Source organism: Macaca mulatta, chromosome 15, assembly GCF_049350105.2.
Source record: "Macaca mulatta isolate MMU2019108-1 chromosome 15, T2T-MMU8v2.0, whole genome shotgun sequence".
NCBI classification, from domain to species: domain Eukaryota; kingdom Metazoa; phylum Chordata; class Mammalia; order Primates; family Cercopithecidae; genus Macaca; species Macaca mulatta.
The window spans coordinates 115,735,690-115,760,873 of record NC_133420.1 but is presented as its reverse complement, the minus strand read 5'-3'; the positions used below and the strand labels follow the sequence as shown (position 1 = coordinate 115,760,873).

At 41.1% G+C, this 25,184-nt stretch overlaps 1 protein-coding gene across 9 annotated transcripts in view; it reads right to left on the bottom strand.

Annotated features, from left to right (window-relative positions):
- The window catches only part of NTRK2 (neurotrophic receptor tyrosine kinase 2), a 365,023-nt gene that overhangs the window by 210,740 nt on the left and 129,099 nt on the right, over positions 1-25,184 (bottom strand). For 5 of the 9 annotated variants that reach the window (XM_077965326.1, XM_077965323.1, XM_077965325.1 and 2 more), the window contains one exon: positions 6,556-11,718. In XM_077965326.1, the coding sequence (XP_077821452.1) occupies positions 11,681-11,718 (38 nt within the window). In that variant the 3' untranslated portion in view covers positions 6,556-11,680. 9 annotated transcript variants of the gene reach the window in all.

Sequence of the window (25,184 nt, the reverse complement as noted above, 5' to 3'; positions counted from 1 at the left end):
TCTAAGAATATGGGCATGGAGACCCCTGAAATAGCCTATTCACACCACTAGAAACAAACTCTCTGAGACTTTATGCATTACTTCTCTTGCTCCCAGAATTCCAAATGTTAAATTGCTATTTGGACATGAAATTTATCATCCTCCAGGACTGCTGGCCAAGAAGTCCTTCGTGGTGACAATGACAACCACAGGTTGTCACTCTCTGTATCCCACACCTCAACATTTCTAGATTTTCATTTTGTTGAAAGGCAGAAAAAGGGAAGTAAATTGGCTTATGAAATATGTAAAATGCACCTCATAACCAAGAAAAGAAAGAACACAACAATTCACACACATTCTCTCTTCCCTTTGTCTCTCTGTCTCTCTGTCTCTGTCTCTCTCTGTCTGTCTCTCTCTCTCTCTCTCTCTCTCTCTCTCTCTTTCTCTCTGCTAAGAGAGTTAACATTATAAGGAAACCTTCAGGCTGGTTATTTTATAATTCACAGCAAAATAAAAAAAGGAGACAAAATCAGCAGCATCATTTATAAACCCTGGAAAATGGAAGTTTCCAAGCTGTCATAAATAAGGATGGAAGCATTTGCCAAGTCAGAAATTTTGCCAAGTTTGAAATCCACTCAATCCTTACATCTTGGAGCTCAGAACGGAACACCAACCTTTTGGGATTTGTAATCATTTCTTCTCAGCAAAACTTCTTGCTATTTATAAGGAAGTAAAAACAAAGAGCAAAAAATACAACATGAAAAGTTTTTTAAGAAGAGCTGGGAGTGTTATAGCACAGTGAGCACTGAGGAGGTGATAATGGTAAATGGTGTATGTACGGGGATTAGATTCCCATTTAATCAGATAGAGCTGAAAGTACATGGTATTCCTATTCCATAAGGGGGTGTGTGTGTGTGTGTGTATGTGTGTGTATGTGTGTAAATTCTTGTACCCTTTCTTTACTTGAGCCTTTCTCTTTCTCTTGCACACACACATAAACACACAAGCTAAGTACATTCCACCCAACAATTTGAAAATTTTAAAGTGTGAAAATTAAAGAAAAGACCATAAATATGGTGTTTGTCTTGAGTAAAAAGAGAACTGGAAGAAAAAGAAGAAAATGCTTTTTAAAAAACAGATAAAAGGGAAAGAAAAAAAGAGAAAACAGGTTACAAGGGCAGGGATACCTTATGCATTTACACCAAGTCAAGAAGAATTGCAGTCACCAAAATGAAGAACAGAGGTCTTATGGCTAGCTCAGAACTTGCAGCCTAGAGACACCCAAGAGACAAAGGAAAACCATTGGCCTCAGAGAAACAATGCCAGAAGCAGGGATTTTATAGGAAGACAAATCTGATGTGTGTGACCTTGGAAAAGTCATTTAACTTTCTAAGCCATTGTTCTCTTATTATGGGCAGCAATGGTATCAATATTATAGACATTATCATCAGGCTATAGCCCATAAGGCCAAAGATGGAGTCGGCTTGGTTTGTGGAGGTACCTCCCAGTGCCTAGCTCACTGGCCGACATATACACTTGATCCTTGAACAACACAGGTTGGAACTGCTTAAGTCCACTTATACACACATTTTTTTCAATCAATATATTGGAATTTTTTAGGAGATTTGAAACAATTTGAAAAAATTAACAGTTGAACCTTGTAACCTAGAAGTATTGAAAAAATTAAAAGTTAAATATGTCATGAATGCATAAAATATATGTAGATACTAGTCTATGTATTAACCAACTGTTTACGGAATTAGTAAGACTTCTGGTCAAAAGCAAGCTATTGGCCAGGCATGGTGGCCTGCACCTGTAATCCCAGCACTTTGGGAGGCCGAGGCAGGCAGATCACTTGAGGTTGGGAGTTCAACATCAGCCTGGCCAACATGGTGAAACCCCATGTCTATTAAAAATACAAAAATTAGCTGGGCATGGTGGTGCACACCTGTAGTCCCAGCTACTAGGGAGGTTGAGGCAGGAGAATCGTTTGAACCTAGGAAGCGGAGGTTGCAATGAACAGAGATCACACCACTGCACTCCAGCCTGGGCAACAGAGCGAGACTCTGTCTCAAAAAAAAAAAAAAAAAAAGCAAGAAAAAAAGTAAGCTATTAGTAGTTAAGTTTTGGGGCAGTCAAAAATTATACTCATATTTTCAACTGTGCAGGGAATTGGTGCCCTTAATCCCCACATTGTTAAAGGGTCAACTGTAATTGACACTTAATAAATATTTACTAGAGTAGGAAGAGATTTGATGGAAGATAAAATGAGATCATATATTAAAGAACATAACATATGTCTCAGGGTTTTGTCAAGGAAAAATAACTCAACCCATATGGTTCAAATGAAGAGATATATTTTAGGGCCACACAGAGAGGTGTGGGCGGGGTAAAGAAACAAACAGGAAATAGGCACTCCGAGACTGACAACAGTGGGAAGCCCTTACCAACACCAGGAATGGAGATTCAGGAGGGGAAAATAGCTTTGCTGGATCCCAGGGAGAGCTGGAACCACAGAGAAGGCGCCATTCTGCAGGACGCCAGATAGGGAGGACTGAGCCTGTTTAAGGCTGGCACCTCCACAAGGGGAACACAGCAGACATACCCTGAACGTCTCCTCTACCTGAGACCTGCCAGTGCACCCCACAGAGTCAGACGCCCTGGGAAGCCAGCAGGGGACCTGCATGTAATTAGACGTGGCATTCAATCCAACAGAGTTGAGTCAAGGGTGATGGAGAGGTAATCAATCAACCTCCCCAAGACCCAGCAGCCTCGAGTAAATGCAAAGAGGAAAATCTGCCTTGAGAACAGTCTTTGAAAAACCTGGAAGCTCCCTCAGAGGCTGTGTCCCAGTTCAGGTGACAAACCTAGAACTCCTCACAGAAGGTAAAACAGTGCTGGTGACTCTGTACTTCCTACCCCTACTAAAGGGGCTTGAGGTGAAATCGCGTGAATTTACTTGAGGCTGAATTAAAATCCTTAAAGCAAACAGCCGTGGCCTATGTTTTTATATAATAATTCAGCACGACTGATTACAGCATGACGAGAATTATTAAAAAGAGATGGAAACGTGGTTAATAAACACAAAAGAGGTTTCTCCTTTCCTCCTTGGCGACAGGTTAAAAATTTTAAAAAAGAGAGGGGGGAACTTTCTGTTCAATAATTTATGGTCAGGCAGAGATTTTAACTCAGTAAACACAGGCTCCAGGGTCTTGTAGCGTGTGAGATGGGGCTTGACCAAATGACTGGAAAATTAGCATGTGCCCTTGGCAGTCTCTCTCAGTTACTGGCTGCCAGACAGGACATTTGAGGACAGGCACATCGAAGTGACCAAGCTGCTCCAATGCTGCTCTGCCTCTGGGTGTTTGAAACACAAGGAACAGCGCAGGCATTTTTCACCACCTTGTTCTGACGTCTGGATTCTGTTCATGGAGGTGGCAGGATGTGTCCTCAACACCCTTTCCCACCAGGCCCTTTCCACTTGCAAGGTTTCCCTCAAGTTCACTCATCGGAGAGTAGGGACTACTCCAAAAGAATGGGAAGTACTAAACTTCAAGAGTGATGAGAAAATTCACCCGAAGGCAATCAAAAACAGCAAATCCATCTTCAGTTACAACAGACAAAGCAAATGTGCTCTGGTTTTTTTCATTAACTAATTAGCAGTGAATAGAGACTTGATGCAACTTCTCTTTTTCACAAGGTAAAATTTAAAATGCATGTGCCAATTTCACTACTGTGCCACATACTTGCAAGTCAAGATCTGCAAAGGATTTGTTCATGGCACAAATACCTGAGGACTTGCTGGGATCAAAGGGTGCCTCTCCAGTGACTTCAGTTAACTTCACAATTCTACTTTGCTACAACAATAACACAACTCCCAGTGCTAGTAGGAGTGGCCACTGGGCACTTACATGAACCTTAGAGTTGCCACCGTCTTTCAAATTGTGCCCTAGACACCTGGCTGGCCTCACTCTAGCCCCAGCCCAGTTCAAGAATCCAGTTCACATCGGGAGCACCAGCTTTACAGCCAGCCTGCCTGAATTCAAATCCTAGTTTTAACTTGTTAGCTAGGTAACCTGAGGCAAGTCCCTCATGGGTTCCATTCCTCAGTTTCCTAATCTTTAAAATATAGGCAATATTAGCTTTGGCCTCATAAAGTTGTTGGGAGGATCATGAAGCACTTAAGTTTGAAGTCAATGCCTGTCACCTATCATTACCTCTTAGGTCCTGTGGTAGAGCTCACTAAAGGATGTGTTAGGAAAGGTGGTAGCAACAGTAAAATTCTCCTAAATTAAGTGCTAGAAAAACATCAATGCCACTCACTTAAAAAGATTTAATGATAAGAAAAAAAGTGCAAATTATGAAGTATTTTTAAGAACATGAAATTTGTGACTTCAAACACGAAGTCGTTCCAACTAGGCCAATCATGTGTGGCCTCCTAGAGCTATTACCAGAAACGACTTCAGGAAGGAAAAGAATAATCTAGTTATTCATAACTCATTGCCTGTGAATACTTGTTTCTAAGTCTTGAGGGAACTTGAAACTATCTTTTCTTTGAAACAATCTTCTGGCTAAGTTGTTACTTACATTCTTAGCCAAAGATTTTTCAATAGATAATTCAAAAATTAAAGTTAATGCAGTCCCTGTTGAAATGGTAAAAAGAATTCCGAATTAATAAAATGAGAACTAGTGAGGCAAGCTGTATTCACTGTAAGACATTCAGAGCTATTTCTCTAAGAATTCGCAAATGACAGACCATCATTCGAACTCACGGAACTGTTAGGATACTGGCCAAATAAATCAGAACCTCTTATTTTATCAAAATCAAACTTGAGGCAGAATCAGTGTGTAAGAATTGGCTTTGATAGAAGAATTCAAGAGCAGGATCCTAATAACTCCTGAAACAATTTCAAAGTGGTCTTCACAGGTTGGGCCACACCCAGGATGGCCCAGTGAGTGAAGTTTCCTTTCATTTGGTTTCCATTATTTGCAACCACACAATCTGCATATGACCGAGATATGCAAGTGGGTTTGTAATTCTTGGACATTTACTGAGATACACCCAACGACCCGCCAACCAGAGCTCTTTTGAAGTATTAGCTATTAGCAATACCAAGTGTCCCACTTGCCAGGCAATGTGCTAAGGGCTTTACCTGAGCCATCTCATTTAACCCTTATAACAGCCTAGTGAGGTAAATATTGTACTATTCTTATTACCATCATCTCATTCTGCAAAGGAAGAAACAGAAGCATGGAGCAGTGAAAGAACTTTCCCAAGATTATATTGTTTGTGGACATAGCTGGGATTCAAACCTGCATAGTCTGCGACAAACGCCTGCCACTCCAAATTATCATATGACCTTCAGATGTTAGATGCAACCTGTTCTCAGTTCAATAAATGGAGAAGGGAGTTTGGAAAAAGCACAAGTCACTAACACTGAACACTAGGTTTTTTTTTTTGCTTTGTTTTTTTTTGTTGTTGTTGTTTTGTTTTTTTGTTTTTTTTGAGATGGAATCTTGTGGTGTCACCCAGGCTGAAGTGCAATGGCGCAATCTTGGCTCATTGCAACCTGCGCCTCCGGGGTTCAAATAATTCTCCTGCCTCAGTCTCCCAAGTAGGTGGGATTACAAACACCTGCCACCATGCCCAGCTAATTTCTGTATTTTTAGTAGAGACAGGGTTTCCCCATGTTGGCCAGGCTGGTCTTGAAATCTTGACCTCATGATCCGCCTACCTTGGCCTCCAAAAGTGCTGGGATTATAGATGTGAGCCGCCACACCCAGCCCAACACTGGGCTTTTAAAAGAGGGGCAGTATACTTGACAAAGCATGAGGTCACACTAGATTAGTTTTTCCAATCCCTAAGTCCGATTTAGAGCAAAATCCCGTGGGTGTTAACAGAAGGGGATGGCAGGCTCAAATGAATCAGAGCCTGAGGTCCTACAAACCTCACTTTACATCCTGTTTTCAGTGGGAAAAATGGGGCAGGAACCATGCAGCTGACCTGAGGATAGAGACAAAAGGGACATGAAGTGTGGGCACCATGCTAACAGTTATGGTCTCATGGTATCTTCCCTCTACATCCAACATGTTCCCCTCTCTCTCTCTTTCAAGCCCAAGTCATTATTTTATATGTCCACAAAGTCATTTGGAATAGACAAACAGAGCATTGACTATACTCTCTTGTTGTGACCTGGGTCATTTCAAGTTTTTTAAATACCAAAGGGCTTTGCCATGGAATTTAGGGTTTTAAAAAAAATTCCCATAAGTTTTTTTTTTTTTTTTTTTAAAGAATTGCCTTTTAGCCAATGAAAATATTTCTGATGCAAGAATCAGTAAACAATAAATGGACAATTCATACTGACAGAAATTTTAAAAGTCCTTTTTGGGGGGATAATTTATCACAGAATCTGAAATGGGTTTGGGACTCCCCTGAAACTCTCAGTGACATTTCTCACACTATTTCTTCTAACGTCTTCAGTTCTGAACACAACCAAGGGTACTCGGGTGACAGCACATACTTGAGGAGGTGTGAGGAAGTACACAAGATCTATAGAGAATGCAAGACACATGGAGTCAATTATCAAACTTTATTGGCTTGTTAAAAATGATTGAATTCAGCAAGTACATTTATGATCTATCCACATTGCTAAAACAGCACTAAAAATAAAATTTTTAAAAATGATTATCCATTATTTACAGAAAACGTGGAAAAAAATGGCTTTTAAACCTGGAACATTATAGGGGAAAAAAAAAACACACAGGGCATGAGAATGATTCACAGGCTGCCTCTGGATTACAGCAAATGTTGAACATGAAGTGAGTGAAACTCAAGGATTTGACTTTCTTAGGAATCTCTTGTTACTTTGCATATGTTTATACTCAATTCACAAATGGATTGTCTTACAATAAAGGTGATTTAAAAAATCTCTATTCCTTTCTTTTTGCTTTTCACACATTTTTTTTCCCCATAAAAACCTACTGCAGTCATAGTCAGTAGTTAGGGGTGGGGGTTGGTTCAACACATTCTGGGTGCTCGTTCATGACCATGCCAGAGCTACACTGCAACACCAGTCTGAATTAAACTTAGAGTTACCTCACCATCAAAATCAGGTGGCTGGGACGTCCTTTTGCCTCTGAAGCCCAAAACTTGAAAATGGACTGACTTTAGTGGGAAATTTCCTTCTACGACAGCCGTTTTCATGGAACTTTCCTGGGCTGGGAGTTCTGTCAACCAAATTCAGTGTGGCAGTACCTGGCAGCAAATTCAATTCATGGTCTGTCCAAGAGAGTCCTTAATCTCTCCTATGTCTTTAGATGAACCTGGCATGGTTTGCAGGTACTACAGGCATGTGAACATAGCAGAGCACACTTAATAGAGTGGTTACTTCTGTACTAATTTCCCTGGAGATGAGTCAGCTAAGCTGCACAACTCCAGAGGCTCTGGGACCATAGACTAGATGTGACTGGCCCTGCCCACATGGCTGGATGCACCAACCCTGAGAGACCCTATATTGTATGGAATTGCTTGTCCTCACTCCAGTTGTCCCTCCGTATCTGGAGTCTGGACAAAATAAGATGAAATGAACTTCTAGTGTAGTGTGAAGGAATCAAACTCAAACCAAGAGGGAAGTTCTAGGCAGCTAGCACCAAAACAGGTGGAGGTGGAAATCATGCAAAGGAAGAAAGCACAGGTCCTCTGTAGTATCCTGATTCCATTTTGCAATGGAGGAATAAAAAGTTGTGTGTGTTTTAATTCTGCGAAACAACCAATGAAACAAAAGTACATTCTCAGTTGGTCATGGGGTCAATTTAGAATACGAGAGAGAGAGAGAGAAAGAGAGAAAGAGAAGTCAGGTGCCCTAAAGGAATAAAGAGAAAAGAAGAGGAGAGAGAAAGCGGGCTTCCCTCCATCATGCTCTCTCTCGCACCTGGCATGAAACTGGTGTTCTGTCTTGAGCTCCTTGAGTTATTTAGTCCACACACCGCTGAACAGGTGTCACCTCGGCTCTGTCTGAGGAGATGCTCCAAGCCTCAGCTATTCTGGGCCTAATTCAGGATTACTTGGAAAGTGAGAAGCCAAAAGCAAACTCCTGTGTTCTGTGTTGCTGGGTGGTGCTGGGATTGTTTAGTTCTTGTCCTTGCTACCTATTTCTGGAAAGAAAACCTAATGGGTGGGAACTGAAATCAGTCCCTGCTGGGAGACTGGGAGAGAAACCCCCTGAATCAATTCTCTCTCATGTGTGTTGACATTTGCTTTTCCTGTTGTGAGACGAACCTCTCTTAGCCTCAGACTGTTGGTACTTTTGTCGTCACAGAGTCAATGTCTCGTGTGAGGATACTGGACGCGTTCCTTAGTCTAGCTCAGCAGCCTGAGAGGGTCTCTGGAGGCTCCCACTGAACCATGAGTAAATATAATAAGATACAGGACTTGGACCACATTAAAGGCACCCATGAAAATGGGACATGTACTTTCCTATCTAAACCTGGCGGCACTTGACTGGACCAAGAGACATGAGCGCTGCCGAAAAGAAATTAGTGTCAGATATAACAGGTGGAAGGATTTGCTAGGATGTCTCTGGCTACACGGGAGTAGGACCAACCAGGGAATGGGTTGAGGGGAGACATTGGTGCAGAATTCCCAGCAAGGGGAGACAGCTGAGGGTCACAGCATGGTGGGAATCATAGGAGAGGAGCAAAGGTAATTGATGTGTTGCAGATAATTGGGTTGTTAAACTCAATTTCTTAGCTTGTGGTAACAAAGCCCTCAATGGCAAGGTCAGGAAGAAAGAAAAGTGAATTTGCAAAAGAAAGACACAAGGATACAGTGAGAGAACAATGATCATGTTTTAAGACAAAAGTAACAAACTGGCAGCCCACAGACTTTTCTTGGCTTACAAAATATTTTAAAAATAACTGAGCCAACTTTTTAACAATAGGGACGCTTCACACAAAATCCAGGTTTCATGTTTCTCCTAAAGAATCACAAGATTTGGAAACCTGGGGTCCCATTCCTGTGGGGCACAATTGGCTGCGACTGGGGACAGCAGCCCCTCTGAAAGGGCAGGCATCAGCTCATACAGGTCATTCTGTTCATTTCGGAGACCTGCCTGGCACTGCAGTGCCAGAACCTTTAGTTGGGGAGTGACAGGCCCGATTTCAGCAAAAATGCTACCTCTCCTTTTCTAATGCTGCAAAAATGCAACACATGCCATTAGGAAGCTCTAAAAAGCACATTTCTTATAGGGGAGACAGAAAGCAAAATGATGAAAAGGGGTGGTCTAGAGTACAGAAAAGAGAAGCTATGTTACTGATCGTGATCTTTAGGGATCAAAAAACCGAAAAGAACACGAGAATCGTATGAAACAATTTTCTAATAGCCTGCTGTTTTCATCGTTCCCTAGGAGATGTCAAGTGATCTTTGATATATTAAATTGCTTTATCTGTCCACTTCTCTACATTTTAAAACAAAAATCTACCTTGCAATCCTTCTAGCTGTTGGGTACAAATATTCTTCCTCTTCTTTTTTTTTTTTTTTCCGTTTTGGGTCTGGGACACTTTAAAATAGTTCTTAAACAATCCATAGCCTTTCTATGGCTCCATGGTATAACATAAAGGCTTAAAAAATGTTTTTGTACCAAATGGCTGATTGTCAGGAACCTTTGCCGTACCGCGCTCCTGCCTGGCTCACAGCTTGAATTTCATTTTTTCTTTCAGGGTCAGGATTTCTGCTATTAGCTGGCCTCTCTGTAAATCGACACCTTCGGGAAAGATCGAAATCTAAGCAATGACAGAAACTGTCATTTAGCCGCGAACAAGAAAATGGGAATTTAGAAAATATTCGGACCTCCCCACATGGAAGGCCAGCTGCCCTTACACTCAAATGGAGTTCGGAGGAAAACTGGAGAACCGGCGGCATGTTTCTGCTTTTGAGAAACCGCCCCTCTTTAAGGCATGGGTATGAAGTAGCCAAGTGAAATGCTGTAATCCATAGGATTCTGTGACAGGTCTGTATCAAGCAATAGCATATTTAGTGGCTAATGTAAAGGATACAGTATAAAACCATTATGGATATCCTTTTTATATCAAGTGGTGCCTAAATGGATCCTGGTTTATTAAGATTAATGCCTTGGTTCACACAGGATTCAAAACAATGTTTCTGACTGTGTTGGACTAGTTAAAAATCTATAGAACCTTAAAGCTACATTGCAGCCTTTGTGCAACTATTTCCAAAAAAAAAAAAAAAAATGTTTCCAATCCAGCTATGGTGTCTGTGTGCATGTCTAACAGTCAGAGCTGATTGTGTTTTCAAACAAAATGCTGCAGGCCTGGCTCTGAAGTCCTCCTGACAAAAAAGGAGCAGGGTGGGGTGGGGTGGGGATAGCCAAACCTCTCTTCAGGACAAGGATACTGCCTGGCACAGACTGAACACAGCATACGAAGGTCGCTGTGATGCTAAAGTGAATGAAGCAGGTGTCCATGGGTCAGACTCAGAGGGGATGCAGAAATCCGTAGCTCTAAGGCTGCCCTCTCAGCAATGAAGAAGGACATTATAAAGCACATATTCATTAGCGACCTGCCACCTCTTTGCTGCTGGGGTCAGGACAAGCTTTCCTACCCATGAAAACCCAACAGTATGACAGTATGTTGTAGGGGGACTATCCTTCTTAGAATCTCCTCTCCTGCTCACAGCAGGCCAGCCATTCTGCTCGCGGGCCTTTTCAGAGTAGAAAAGCTGCAGTTCTGTAATGCAAACAGCATGAGATACTGTGGCCTTCTCACTCGGCAGACTTCTAAAAAGCAGGTGGATCGCCGAGGGCAAATAAAAAAAGGCAAGGTTATAATTTTACCATATGCATATATTCCACTCTTAGTTATTCTGAAATTGACTATGCCGAACCTAAGTCTATAGCCCCAACAAAACAGCTGTTGCTGCTTGTTCTTGCTTTCTTTTTTCTTCTTCTTCTTCCTTTTAAATGTTTTAAATGTTTGTTTTGTTTTGTTTTGCTGGCTAAGGAACTTTAAGGCAATCCTTAACACTGTTTGACTCTCAGACTTAAGCTAAACATTTGGACTTTTACTGACAGTGAAGGAAATAACCTTTTAATAACACTCCCACGTCCCCAGAGTGAGGTTATATACACCCTTAACTCTTTAAGTCACTGTGTTATACACGAAAAAGTCAAACCCTCTGAATTCAGTGCTGATTATAGAAAATCGTACTAAAATATGTGTTACATGTAGATTAGACTATTTAGTGTGCACTTATACCTGTTCCCAACTTTAATTTTTTTTTTAATTTTGCAGGTCAATTTTAATAAACAGAAGCAATTAAGTCAATAAATGTCAAGTAGGGTCAACAAACACACTTTTCAGAAGAGAAGTACAATCCAATGGGATTTCATTTCAGTTTTGTATTTGAACTACTGTTAAGAAGAGAAGCATTAATTTAACATGTTTTCTTGAGGTGCTGCTTAGCTGCCTGAGAGTTGCCTCTGCATTGGTGTTCCCCAATCACAGCTCACAATATATGCAGGCTTCACATAGTACATCCTCCAAACACCTCCCACATCTACCAGAAAACCCCAGATAAGCAGCACTTCCCGGGATAAGCCAACAGCAGTCCCAAGAGTCCAGCTTACAGGGCAGCATCAACCAACAAGCACCACAGCCCCTTTCTCTGTCTTTTCCTTTATTTCAGCTACCCATCCAGTGGGATCTTATGAAACAAAACAAAACCTAAAAGAAACACAAAATAAAACATAAGTCATGCTCAAAAGAAAAATCAATGAAAATTAACATACAAGTACAATAACTTTCAAATGAACATAATAAATAAACATCAAAAATGAGACACAACACGGAATATGCTTTAAAACATAGAACAATATATAATAACAGAACAGAAGTTGGGGAAAAATGTGCATCTCATTATTGAGCAACTTAGTTTTAAACTTAAAATTGATTTTACATGGTACATGAAACAAGGAAAAGAAATGCAAAAGATTTCTGCATACAGCTCCACCCACAACTGTATCAGCTGTTAGCAGCTTACTTTAAGGAGGAAACATCTGTGTACAATACAAATGACCCTTGAAGAATTTTTATATAAAGGTTCATGCAAAAGTAAAGCCATTACTTTCAATGGCAAAAACCATGATTACTTTTGCACCAACCTAATATTTGTCTTTATGGGTGGGGGCAATTAGTTTCAACAATACCTAACTACCCAAATCCAGATTTTCTTTCCCCAATGAATTTTAGCAAATTGTTTCTAAAAGAACTGATTAGTTACTCAGCAACTGGCCCAGAGAACTGGCTAACTTTAACTGGTGAAATACTAGACAATACAAATAGTTAGATTCTTTTCTTTTCTTTTTTTTTTTTTTTCAGAGTATTGCTCTGTTGCCCAGGCAGGAGTGCAGTGGCGAGATCTCGGCTCACTGCAACCTCTGCCTACCAGGTTCAAGCGATTCTCTTGCCTCAGCCTCCCAAGTAGCTGGGATTACAGGCATGAGCCACCACGCACGGCTAATTTTTGTATTTTTAGTAGAGGCAGGGTTTCACCATGTTGCCCAGGCTGGTCTCAAACTCCTGACCTCAAGCAATCCACCTGCCTCGGCCTCCCAAAGTGCTGGGATTACAGGCATGAGCCACCATGCCCAGCTATTCTTTTCTAAAATAATTAATTAGTTGCTTAACTTTAAGTATTATAGCAAATATCTGACACATATGGAGATGTAATATTTATTATATAACATATAATATATAGCATATAACACGCAGTATATTGTATATGTATATATTATATCTATAAGACATATAGTATATGTATATATTATATATAATAATATATAAATAATATGATATGTAATATCTAACATTAAGTAATCCTACTTAATTTATTAAGCACCAACCAAACAGCAGACACTGTGATAAATGTTACAAAAAAAAGAAAATACAGTTCCTTGACCTCAAATACTTCATTGCTCCACAGAAAAAGAAAGATAAGTAAATAATTTGCTCAATAAATGACAATGAATCTACTTTGTGCCAGTTCTCTTCTTAGCACTGTGCCCAAACTATTCTCTTTTATTTTCACAATAACCCTATGAGATAAGTTCTACTATGGTGACCTCTTCACTGTGAGGAAACAAAGGCCAGAGCGGGAGGCAGCTTGCCCAAGGTCCGACAGCTAGTGTGTGATGAAGCTCAGATTCCAACTCAGAAACTCCAATTCCATAGCCAGTCAACTAGGGCAAAGTGCAAGAAGAAGACAGTGAGCTTTCACCGAACTTGCCCACGGAAACCCAGTGGATCAGCGAAGGCTCTAGTATACATAATTCTGTGATTAATTTGCATGAATCTTTATGAGATCCATAAGTGGCAAAATAGACCCTATCATAATAGAAATCTCCAAGACATTTTCAAGTTCAACTTTGGATGGCACCTCCAAGCCCAACCATGCAGACTCTCCGTCTTCCTCCACCTGGCGTCTGGTCTGCCAAGTGCTGGTGTCATCTGCCTCCAGAACTGTAACTACCACCGCCAATCTGTGTCATCATTTACAACAATGCTAAAAGAGTCTACGGAGCTTAATTTCCACGGCATTTCTCCCTCCTGCCCTTCCAAAAGAACTCGGTACAGATGCCAAACATCATTTATGGATTTAGTCACCCACAAAAGCCCTGAGAATTTAGGAAGCACTCAGTGGCACTGATTAATTCTCCTTCATATCTGTCTCCAGTCTCCTTCTAACAGTTTCGCCTCCAGGCAAACAGAAGTTGAGCTAGTTTACCGGTGCACTATAGCACGTAAAATGAGCAGGCCAAATTAACAAATCAAACTTCTTATCTTGTAAGAGGGTGGAGTTCAAATTCCTTCCCACTGAAATAATGTGAGTATTAATATAAGGATGGCAACTTTGTCAACAAAAACAGGAGAAACTCAGTGATAGGGACAGCATGACCCCAGAATAAAAAGATTTGTTGACTCAATAACAACGATTAAACTGCTGGCATAAAGCCTTATTTCCAATGGGTTTATGGCACAGGAACTCCAAGAGTTTACTCATCCCAGCATGTTTACAGCAGTAACTTAACCAGGCTTCTCTTTCTTTGTTTCTATTTGCTATTTTCCTGCCACAAGCCCCTCCAGGCTCACTAATTATTACAGTTGGAAACACAGCTAACTTTGCCAGATGACGGTTCTACTGGACCATTGCCCTCCACTCAGGATGCAACTGCCCTGGCCCCTATTTCAATTGATGTTAAGTGTCCCTCTGCAACCTTCTTGTGCTTGCCTTTTGTGATCCATCCTTACCCGAGAAGTAGATCTCAGCTCCACACGCCCATGCCATAAAAACAAGTGAAGCCCCCATAAAAACACATACGGCATTTTTCTTCTGAGGAAAAGCCAGCCTGTTGCAATTGTAAGCAATATGCATTCAAACTACCACTTCCACCACCCTTCACCTCAAAGAAGGCAAGTCACCCTACTCTTTCATAGCCTTGATCTTGCCATACTGTGTACAGACTAAAGATATTCCACTACATATTGAAAAATTAATTTGATTTCAAGGGAGATTGATGGCAAAATTCAATCCAGGCCACAATTTACCTACCAGGATCTCGTAACTTTTGCCCTCTCATATTATAAAAAACTCGAAGGACCACAAAATGATATAAAACAATAGAGGATTATTTTCTCCTAGTGAGGGGGAAAGTTTTTAGACCACAACAAATGGCTGAACATCTTGTGGGTTTAGCAGCCAAACGAGCTGTCTAGCTTATGAGCCTGAAATATAGATATTTTGACAATGTGACATTCTGAAGCATTTGTAGCATTCCGATGGTGCATGGTAGTTACCGTGAGACCAGCTCCTTTATCAAAAACAACTTTAGAGAAACTTTGCCACCATTGCATGCACTAGCTGAGCTATATAGGAACAAGTATAAAGCAGGTGCTCTCTGAGAAATGGGATGTAAAGTCAAAGTTGAAAACAGAGAAGGAAGAAACCGGATGTGGCCTGAAACTCAACCTCTGCTATTTGCTGATTGAGGACCTACTCACTGACCTTTTCAAAGGGAAAGGCTGGGAAGGGAAGCGAGTTGAAGGTCAGTGAAGTGCTCTGCGTTTTTATCACTGGCTCACAACCCATTTAAATTTATTTACATTCAAACATGCACACATTTTCCTCCTATTACTCAGAAGCAATCAGCCGTAAAATGGCAAGGATCTGCAGTACATTTAAATTAACAGCAATTTATCTGGAGCAAAAAGGAAAACTGCTGAGCCCAAAGGAAGTGAAGGGAACGGAAGAAAGATGCAGCTGCTATCTAAAAAAGCAAATCTTATCACATTTGTCATTGGGAGAGTTCAAGCAGAAAACTGCCAACTTGAGCATCTGTGTGGCATGGTGCCATTGGAGATGATCTGGTGTTTGGGGCACCAGGGTAGCAGCTCACCTTCATTGGAAAGCAAAACAAATGCCTTTTAAGTCTTCTGAAAATGTTTACTGAGTAAAATGAAATAATAAATTCCTGTGTTCTCGTAACATCAGGTCTCCAGAATACAGTGGGTTCAAAAAGCTTTCCATCACAAAGTGAGATGTGAGCAAGGTACAGCTGTGCTTTGCTTCAGCATCTGGGCTTAAACACCAATTGTCCTAATTTGGCATTTGTGGAGCACTTTGTATCTGTTTGTTGCTGCACCAACTATCCTTTGCTGTTGTCGCTTTTTCTCTTTTATAGATAACTCACTCAACTCACATGGTGAATATGAATTGTCCAAGGTCACCCAAGAATGAATGAGAGAGCTAAAACCTAAACTCAGAGCCTCGGAATTGTCAGTCCTTCTTTGACAAAGGTATCATCTGTACCTGTAGCAGAAATCTCCCCATATATAAATTTAGGTCCTGGTCTTGGTCCTGTTTCTTTCTTCTCTGTGCTCAATCCAGAAGTTGCTTAAACATCCCTAAAACATCCCTTTTGCTTCCCAAGGATGTACTTTGTCCACATGCTATCCCTTCTCCTGAGATCTCCTCCCACCAAATGAGCTCTCCTTTGAGACACTCAGACTATTCTTCAAGGTCCAGCGTAAAAGCCTTCTCCTGCAAGTACCTACTTCACCCTCCTCTAAACTTGTACAGCATTCACTTCCACTCATGGACCTTCTTTTGCACCTTTTAAAACTTGTATTTATTTTCCTTTGATTTCCCCCCGTCTCAGACTGCATCCCACAGGAGGACAGAGGGAGCACATCTATACATTTTCTATGCTCAACACAGCCTCGTACAAATACCAAGAGTTGAAGGCATTTTCGGTTTCACAATAGTAAGGTCTAAATGTTGAGTTTTCTTTGTCTTAGTCTGTTTTCTGTTGCTTATAACAGAATATCTGAAACTGGGTAATTTATAAAGAAAAGGAATTCATTTCTTACAGTTACGGAGGCTGACAAGTCCAAGGTCGAGGGGCTGTATCTTGTGAGGGCCTTCTTGCTGGTGGGAACTCTTTGCAGAGTTCAGAGGCAGTGCAGGGCATGACATGCCCAGGAGGCTGAGTGTGCTAGTACAGCTGTCTCTTACTCTTTATATAAAGCCACCACTCCCACTCCTGTGACAATCCATTAATCCACTGATCCATGAATGAACCCATCCATTCATGAGGGCAGAGGCCTCATAACCCCATTACTTCCTAAAGGCCTCAACTCTTTATACTGCCACATTGGGGGTTAAGTTTCAACATGAGTTTCAGAGGGGACAAACATTCAAACCACAGCAAACTCCAGTGTACTCAACAACCCAACTGAATTGAAGGAGAAGGAAGGATGCAACACAATGCAGGATCTACTGCTTCTCATTGGCCACTGGGCAAATCCAGGCACTCCAAAGCTTCCAGTACAAAATCACATTTTTCTCAGAAGTACAGTGAAGGCTACAGAGTTAGACACGTGGACACCCAGTGAGTACTTCCTGGAGCATTTTAAGCTCCTGGGGAAAAGGTGCTAGACTTGGTTTATTCTAATTCTCACTTTGATCAAAATGACAGTAGTGTATGCGGGACAAAGGGAAAAAAAACATGGTCCATTTATTAGCTGGAGGTGAAAAACTAAAATTACTGAGATGGTCAGGAAAGTTTTTAAAGGAAATGTTCTGGTTTGATGTTGCAAAATAAAGTTTCGCTATGAGCTGAAAATGAAAATAGAAAGCACACTTGGCAAAGCTAGAATTTGTAAGGAAAGCTAAAGTTATTGCACAATTAAAACTCAACAATTCTAAGGAGGATGTGCTCTAATCATCAGGCCCTGATGACAAGTGTCCGAAGACTCAACAACTACCATTTCAGAGACTTCACAGAGGATAGGGAATGCATCCAAAGACTGATACCATTGCCCCATCCACAGAATCACCTAAAATTGCTGTAAGTGGAGTAGAGAAAAAGAAAGATGAATTTGTGATTTGAGAGGTACTCAGATGCTCAAAAGGTTTTACTACTACCACATGGAGACACCCAAATTAATCTATTGTTCTCCTGGGGTGTGTCTAGCTTTTCTGTCTTGCTTCAATAAACATATATTGAAAAATCTATAGGGTAGATATCTGTAGAGTGAAATATTTTCTTAAAGATGTCATTCCACAATTCTAAGTCTAGAGGGGCTTATCAGTGATTCAAATACTCCGTACAGATAAGCAATATATGTCATCACAGAAGAGTATGCACTGGCTGCTGCCACCATAGATCTTGTGCCTAAATTTATTTTCATCAAAATACTCTAGCCAGTTCTTTATAGTATATGAAGCCAAAGTGCTGAAACCTACAGAGTCCAAACAAGAGGTTAATGGATTTGTCATGAAGCAACACCTTTTCATCAGGCATCCCAAGCAATACTTCAGGAATAGAGTTTGGAGATCTTTAACATTTAGGATGCATGTTAAGATAGCAACAGTCAGCTGGGCTTATGTGTGGCTGATGTCTCTGCCTATTGCTGCAAGTCCCAAAAGTCAAATCCACTAGCAGTCCCAATTAAGCTAGAAGAGGCTCAAACAAATTACCCTCGCTTGAATACAGGTACCTGATAAATCCCATCTCCATTTAAATCAGCTAAGAGCAAAAGATAATGAAACTTCAGCTAAGCAGCAAGTATTCTGGAATGTGAAACATACATATGTGGGGTTAATAATCCCCACGAACCGACGACAATAAACATGAATTACCCAACTCTGCCTGAGAGTGGGATAAAATGCAACGCCTGGGTTCCGTCTGGCCAGGGACTTCCTGGAAGGTAGGCCAGCATCCTGTGATATAGGGCCCACAAGGTGAAACTGCTGAAGTCCTCATTCAGAGGACTGAACTGTGGCTTTTCAAGGAACCTAGTTCAAGTGGTCATCCCCAGACCCACGGAGGGTATCCCTCTCCCCATGTGCTGCTGCCTTATCGCCTCCTCCTCACTGCCCACCCCCACAAGCGAGGACATTAACAGCTCACTGCTCAAGCTCCTGCTCCCAGACCAAGGTAGGGCTGCATATCTGCTTCTGACGCTGCTGCAGGCAGATGTGTGACCCTCGAGGGTGAGGGTGGCCACAGAGCAGGGAGCTCCCAGGCTTCAAAGACACCTCTCTCGCCTCAGCTTTTTACCAAAGAAATGCATGCGCCCAAACTTGAAAACAGAGGAAGATTATGAGGAAGGAAGAAGGTTCTTTACCCAGACATCCCCTTTTTCTCTAGTGCCTTTTCCCAGGAGCAACCATTAGTAGAACTTCCTTCATCTCAGACATTACCCAGCTACAGCGAGAATTAAAACGTGCCTCTCCTCCACAGCAGGGTGGGCACAGGCTCATTTGGCACTCTGTTGGTATCTGGGGAAGGTTAGGTTGAAATGGTGATCATCCTGCCCTTTGTCAGTTCACCTGGGGCATTAATTGACATTTCTCTGTAAGAGAAATTGAAAGTCCCAGATCAGATCCTGGGAAGCATATCCAACTTAAACCCCAGTGATCATGTCTTATCCTAGCAAGGTCTATAAGGGCAGATCCCTGAATTGTTCATCAGTCTTCAAGAGAACCCACTCATTCACATCACGAGCACAGAATCCACGCTCCTAAAGCTTTTCCACATCTGGTGGCACCCTCAGGATACTGGCAACGGCAGATCACTATGCACGCTCCTTAAGCTTAGCAGGTGACCCATTTCAAAAAGCCCCATTAAAACAGAGAGCTTACTCCATCTGAAAGCAGACTCTCAATAGGAAACTTGAAAAGTGCAAAGCCAATCCCAGGGTCACAGCCTTATATATGTTCCGACTGAGGCAGCCAACAGAACCCCTGACTTGAGTTAAATTAACCCCACAGTTCTAGAAGCCTCTGCTGTCAGGGACATTTTTATTTGCTCAAAGAGCTCATTTTGGAATAAGCCCATGCTGCTAAGTCATCCCACCTCACTGTCTTTCCTAATGCTCAACAATGTCTTACAGCAGCGGGGCGTGTGCCAACCTCAGCGGTTTTACACAGCAACTCCTCTTTCTGAAGGATTCTCTCTTCTCCTTGACTCCTTCATGTTGGAGCGCAGCAAGTCCCTTCATAATTCTTTGGTTCAAGTAGAATTTATATATGAGGAAAACCCTGGATTGTAAAGGGCATAAATTTCTATATACACACGCCAGATTTCACAGTTTATTTTTCTTTTTAAAGTATGGAGGGCCAGCTAAGGCATTCCAAATATAACAGCTTGGTTAGGAATTACGGTGACCATGCTAAAAATCAACCAGATCCAAGACACTGGAAAAAAAAATGCATTTTAGATTTTTTAAAATAAAAATTTAATATACCCAAAACATCTGACATTATTTTAAGAGATGTTTTCCAAAACTTACAGAAAGTTGTTTGCTAAGTCAAAGTGATTAAAAGGAAAAGGCGATTTCCTTCATAACCCAATGCAAATTCTTAGCTTAAAAAAGGAATCATCATCTCCATGAAGAACAAGAGGCCTTGAAAAACATGTGGCGGACAAATGCATTTCCTTCTTTAAATTAAAAAAAAATTAAAATGTCACATAGATGAAAAGACAGTGTAATTACATGGGCATAGCAGGAATGACTGCATTATATATTAATTTTCCTTTCATTCGTCACAATTACGGCCATTTACAATCCATCATTTAGCTGTCCAAGATCCCAGAACTAAACAGAAGCTCTTTAATTGATGATGGGATTATGTCCTAATAAACCCATCTTGAGCTGAAAATACAGTACGTTGAAAATTTATTTAATACACCTAGCCTACCAAACATCATAGCATAGCCTGACCTGCCTTAAACCTGGTCAGACACTTATATTTGCCCACAACTGGGCAAAATCACCTGGCAACACAAAACCTTGTAGGGTCTCAGTTGTTTACCCTCCCAATCCTGTGGTTGACTGAGAGATGTGGCTTGCCACCCCTGCTCAGTGTCACAGGAGAATACCGAGCCACTTTCTACTGAATGCTTATCACCGCTGCACGATCAGAAAGTTTAAAAATTCTAAGTTGAACCATCCTAAGTCAGGGACTGTCTGTACTAACTGGTACCACCGGAATTCGAATTTTAAAAAGTACAGTCATTCCATGCATTTCGTGCTAAAGGATTCATTTCTACAGTGACGCCTGAAAGAAACCCACCTGCCGCTGGTTAGACAGCAAGAAGCAGTCTAAAACCAGAAACATCTGTTTGGATCCTGTCCCTTTCCCTCCTAAGCTGTGTCATGCTAGCCAAGTGAAGGGACCTCTCTGAACCTCAGTTATCCAACTTTACAATAGAGATGAAAAAATCTAACAGGTTCTGATAACCAGAACTAACGTGAGTACCTTAGTGCTTTCCAGCTTTCCATTCGTAGGCACGAGCAGTGAACACCAACCCTGCTGCAGTAGCTCAGCAGCCACTGCCAATGATCACATCAATTGCATCATAAATCATGGGCCGAAATACATTCTTTGTCATGAGTTATGAAGTAAAACTTCACGGAAAGGAACTTTGCTCAAAAATTCCAATTCCCCTTAGAAAAGAGTGGCCCAAACTGAAAGAGTGGCCTTGAAATTCCAATTTCCTCCTGGAAAAGGGTGGCCCAAACTGAAAGAAGTCTTTAGGTTCCTGGAGGAGGGCTCCAGAACCACAGCTGGAGGGACCTACAGGGCAGGCTCGTGCCCTCTTGCACCCCTCTCAGGAGGTAAGATGTCCTTCCAGCCAAATGGTGGGTACTGGCTGCTGATATCACTCTGTGTCTGAATGCTGGCAAGTGCCAGCAATTTCACACCCATGGTGGAAAGGGTCTGAGAACTGTTCCATGGCTTTAGTTCCAACTCTGGGACCACAAGGAAGTGTTTTGCAAAAGGATTTTGCCTCTGTCCTTTACTGTGGAACTGACTCTATGTTCCTCAGTTGAGGAATATACACATAGGTGGTAATTATAAAACTACATCTTGGCCGGGCACAGTAGCCCACGCCTGTAATCCCAGCACTTTGGGAGGCCGAAGCAGGTGGATCGCCTGAGGTCAAGAGTTCAAGACCAGCCTGGCCAACATGCTAAAACCCCATCTCTACAAAAATACAAAAATTAGCCGGTGTGATGGCAGGTGGCTGTAATCCCAGCTATTCCTGAGGCTGAGGCCAGGAGAATCGCTTGAACCCGGGAGGCAGAGGTTGCAGTGAGCCAAGATCACACCATTGCACTCCAGCCTGGGTAACAGGGCGAGACTCCATCTCAAGAAAAAAAAAAAAAAGAAGAAGAAGTAAAGAAGAAAGAAACTATATCTTGATAGAGCTTCAGCTTCCAGTTGTTCTAGACACCAGAACTAGCTGTCCAAAGGCGGGAGGAGTGCCTCTAGGAACACATCCTCTCTATCCAGACTTGCTTCTGAGACAGCGCCTGTTTCCGCCTAGCTAGCATCTTCCGGCAACAGCTAAATGAACCAAACCCTAACTAAATTTAACTGGCTAATTGCACCTAAATTACAGTCACAAAGCCCCTTCAGAAGATTCAGTCAATTTCTTGAGGGAGAAAGTAAATGTTTTACTATATAATTATAAACTTAATTAACACAAAATAAATTAATTAGGGACTTGCGTTGGTAATGAATACCATGGCTTAGATGTTTATTGCTGTATTTTCCAGGGGAAGCTAAACCTTGAAAAGTGGGCTAACTTGTTCTTTAAGCCTAATTTCATCTCACCTCTCCCACCCCCAACTGAACTGTTAGATTTCTTGTTTATTTTCAGTAGAATGGCACGAAATACCAATTCTTCTATGCCAGAGATTATTCTCATAGCAAGGAACTATAGTGAAAATACCCTCTCATGCTGGACATCAAAAATTCCACAGAATTCAAATAAAATAATTTACGTACTAATCTCTAGGAAAAAAAAATTCCCATCCCAAACCCTTGTAGCTATGATAGTTCCTAGCTGGCAGTTCGCTAAAATAACAGATGATTATCTAAAGCAATAATTTCCATTTCCCAGAATATAATGATAAAAACTCACCTAGAGCTGAAATAACCATCTGCCACAGATTGTTCCACATCGGTTGTTTGCTTGTTTGTTTTTTAATTCTCAGAAAGAATTCAAAAATGGTATTGGCAAAGAAAGATGATTTCACGAAAATGACCCAGTTTTCAACCTGCATTGCCACTATCATCCTAATTTTTTTTTTATCTGATTTAGGAGAACAGCAGGCTGAGAAAAGGAGCCTTGAAGCTTGATCTCGAAGCCAGAGAGTAGATCATTGGTGAATGAAAGTCTTGTTCTAATTTTCAAGTGTTATAGTTTCTAGGAATGCCAACCTGCATCTCTCATACCTGCTTTTCCCCTTGATCGATGTGAAGATGGAGAACAGCCACTGTGCTAAAAGCCTGACCCACTGAGAGTCAGAAAGAAGAGTGGTTGAAAGAATGGGCCCTAAAGGTGGAATACTCAAATGACTGTGTGACCTTGGGCAAGTTACCTATAAAATGGAGCTAATGATAATACTTAATTTGGGGCTAATGTGCAGATTAAATAAGCTTATATATATATACATATACACACACACAGCACTTAGAAGTGCCTGGAATATAGCAGTTGTTCACATATCAGCTGTTTCCATTATCTGCAGACCTAGGTCTCAGCTTTTGACCTTGAAGTGCGAATGCTTTATGTTCACAAAGAGTTGCAAATGAATGAAACAGATCTACTTTGTACGGACACACTGGCCAACATACACACCAAACGGAAAAGACAATTCAGGTTGAGATTGTAAATAAAAATAATCATCTGTGTCAGATCAGAAATAGGCTGTCTCATCGCTGAATCAGGGAACTTTTGTGAAGAAAGGAAATTTGGAGACCCTATAGCCCATTTTCTTAGTCATTATCACCCTTTCACTTGAGAAATAAGGAAAATAAGTTTCTGAGAGCTTCAGTAACTTGCTCCAGGGCACAGGGCCAGCCAAGGGCAGACTCCGGGCCCCTGTCATTGTGTCAGCAACAGACTCAGTGATAGAATGAAATACAATATGGTGAGACCATCCCTCATGACAGGCTAAAGCTGAAGACAGAAACAGAACCCATTGTTTTGATATGAAAATTAATACCCCTCCTATGATCTGAATGTTTGTGTCCTCCTAAAATTCATATGTTGAAACCTAATTCCCAGTGTGATGATATTAAGAGGTGGGGCATTTGGGAGGTATAATAACTAGGTCATGAGGGTGGAGCCCTCATTAGTGAAATTAGTGTCCTCACAAAAGAGGCCCAAGGAAGCTCATGTGCTCCTTCCACCAGATGACAATGAGAAGGTGCCATCTTCAAAGCAGAAAATGGAACCTCACCTGACACTGAATCTGCTGGTGCCTTGATCTTGGACTTCCCAGCCTCCAGGACTGTGAGAAATAAATTTCTGTTGTTTATAAACCACCCAGTCTGTGATATTTTCTTATAGTGGCAAGACTAAGACAGTCCCAATGGCGCATATCCAGGAGTCCTGAACACACTACTGCTAGATTTTACTTCACATATTTTACTTTACTATTATTATTATGTTATTTTACTTAAACATTAAAGTAATTTCCACATGAAGAGAAGAGGGATCCAGTCACTGTGTTCAGCTTTCACGGGATCCCCCATGACTAAAGTTATGCAGGTATCAGCAAACTTTCTGCAAAGGCACAAATAGTAAATAATTTTCAAATTTGCAGGTCATTCCGTTTATGCCACAACTGCTCATTCTGCCATTGTAGTATGAAAGTAACGTAGACAACATGTGAGAAATGAGTCAACGTGTTCCAGTAAAACTTAAGTTTATGAAAAATAGACAGCAGGTGAGATCTGGCCCAGGGGCTGTAATTTGCTCACCTTTGGATAATGCAATCACCTGCCTGATGCTGTCTTTATTTCTTTACTTTTTTCTCATGTTAAGCTTCCTCCTTTAGTGAACATTGTACTGTTTCAATATGCTTAACAGGGTATATTCAATATGCGGTAGAATCTAATTTATTAAGACTAGAAATAAAAGCCAATGTGAATTTATGAAAGCTCTAAGTTAGGAAATATATTTAAAGAAATGCAGCTTTATTACTTTCATATACATAAACGAATCAAAATTAAGCCAATAAAACATTTTCAGTATGTTTTGGCAAGTAGGGGGTAATTCAGTCTCACCCAAAAGAAAAAAAAATTAAATTATATGATTCATCAATTGTTTTCATGAGATTCCTTTGAAAATGCTTTAAAAGTTTGTTTCCTAAGCTGGCAATATATGATTCCTACCACCCTTCTTGTTTCCACTAGTCATTAATTTAGAAATTCCTTTGTTCATGGAAGATACCCTAATATTCCACCAACCCAATTCCTCACTAAATTAATTATCTGAATCAGCAAGAGTTTTTGAACTTTCAGAAAGGCTAAATAAATTGGAATGCTATGACATCATAGATTAATACCATCTTTTGAAATGGTTTTACTGCTCTCTGTCTAAGGACATCTGCTGACCTTTGGCAGACATTGTAGACGGGCTATTCAAAATCCATTCACAATCCCCCTTTCCTTTGTCTTCCTCTACCCTGGATGGAAAGGATCCAATATACTTTTTCCCAGCATCTCTTGAAACTAAGTGTGGGCTTGTGACATAACTCTGGCCACTGAGATGCAGCTAGAAGGTAAGGGGGAAGGATTTTCTATTATTGAATTAAAAGAGAAAGCC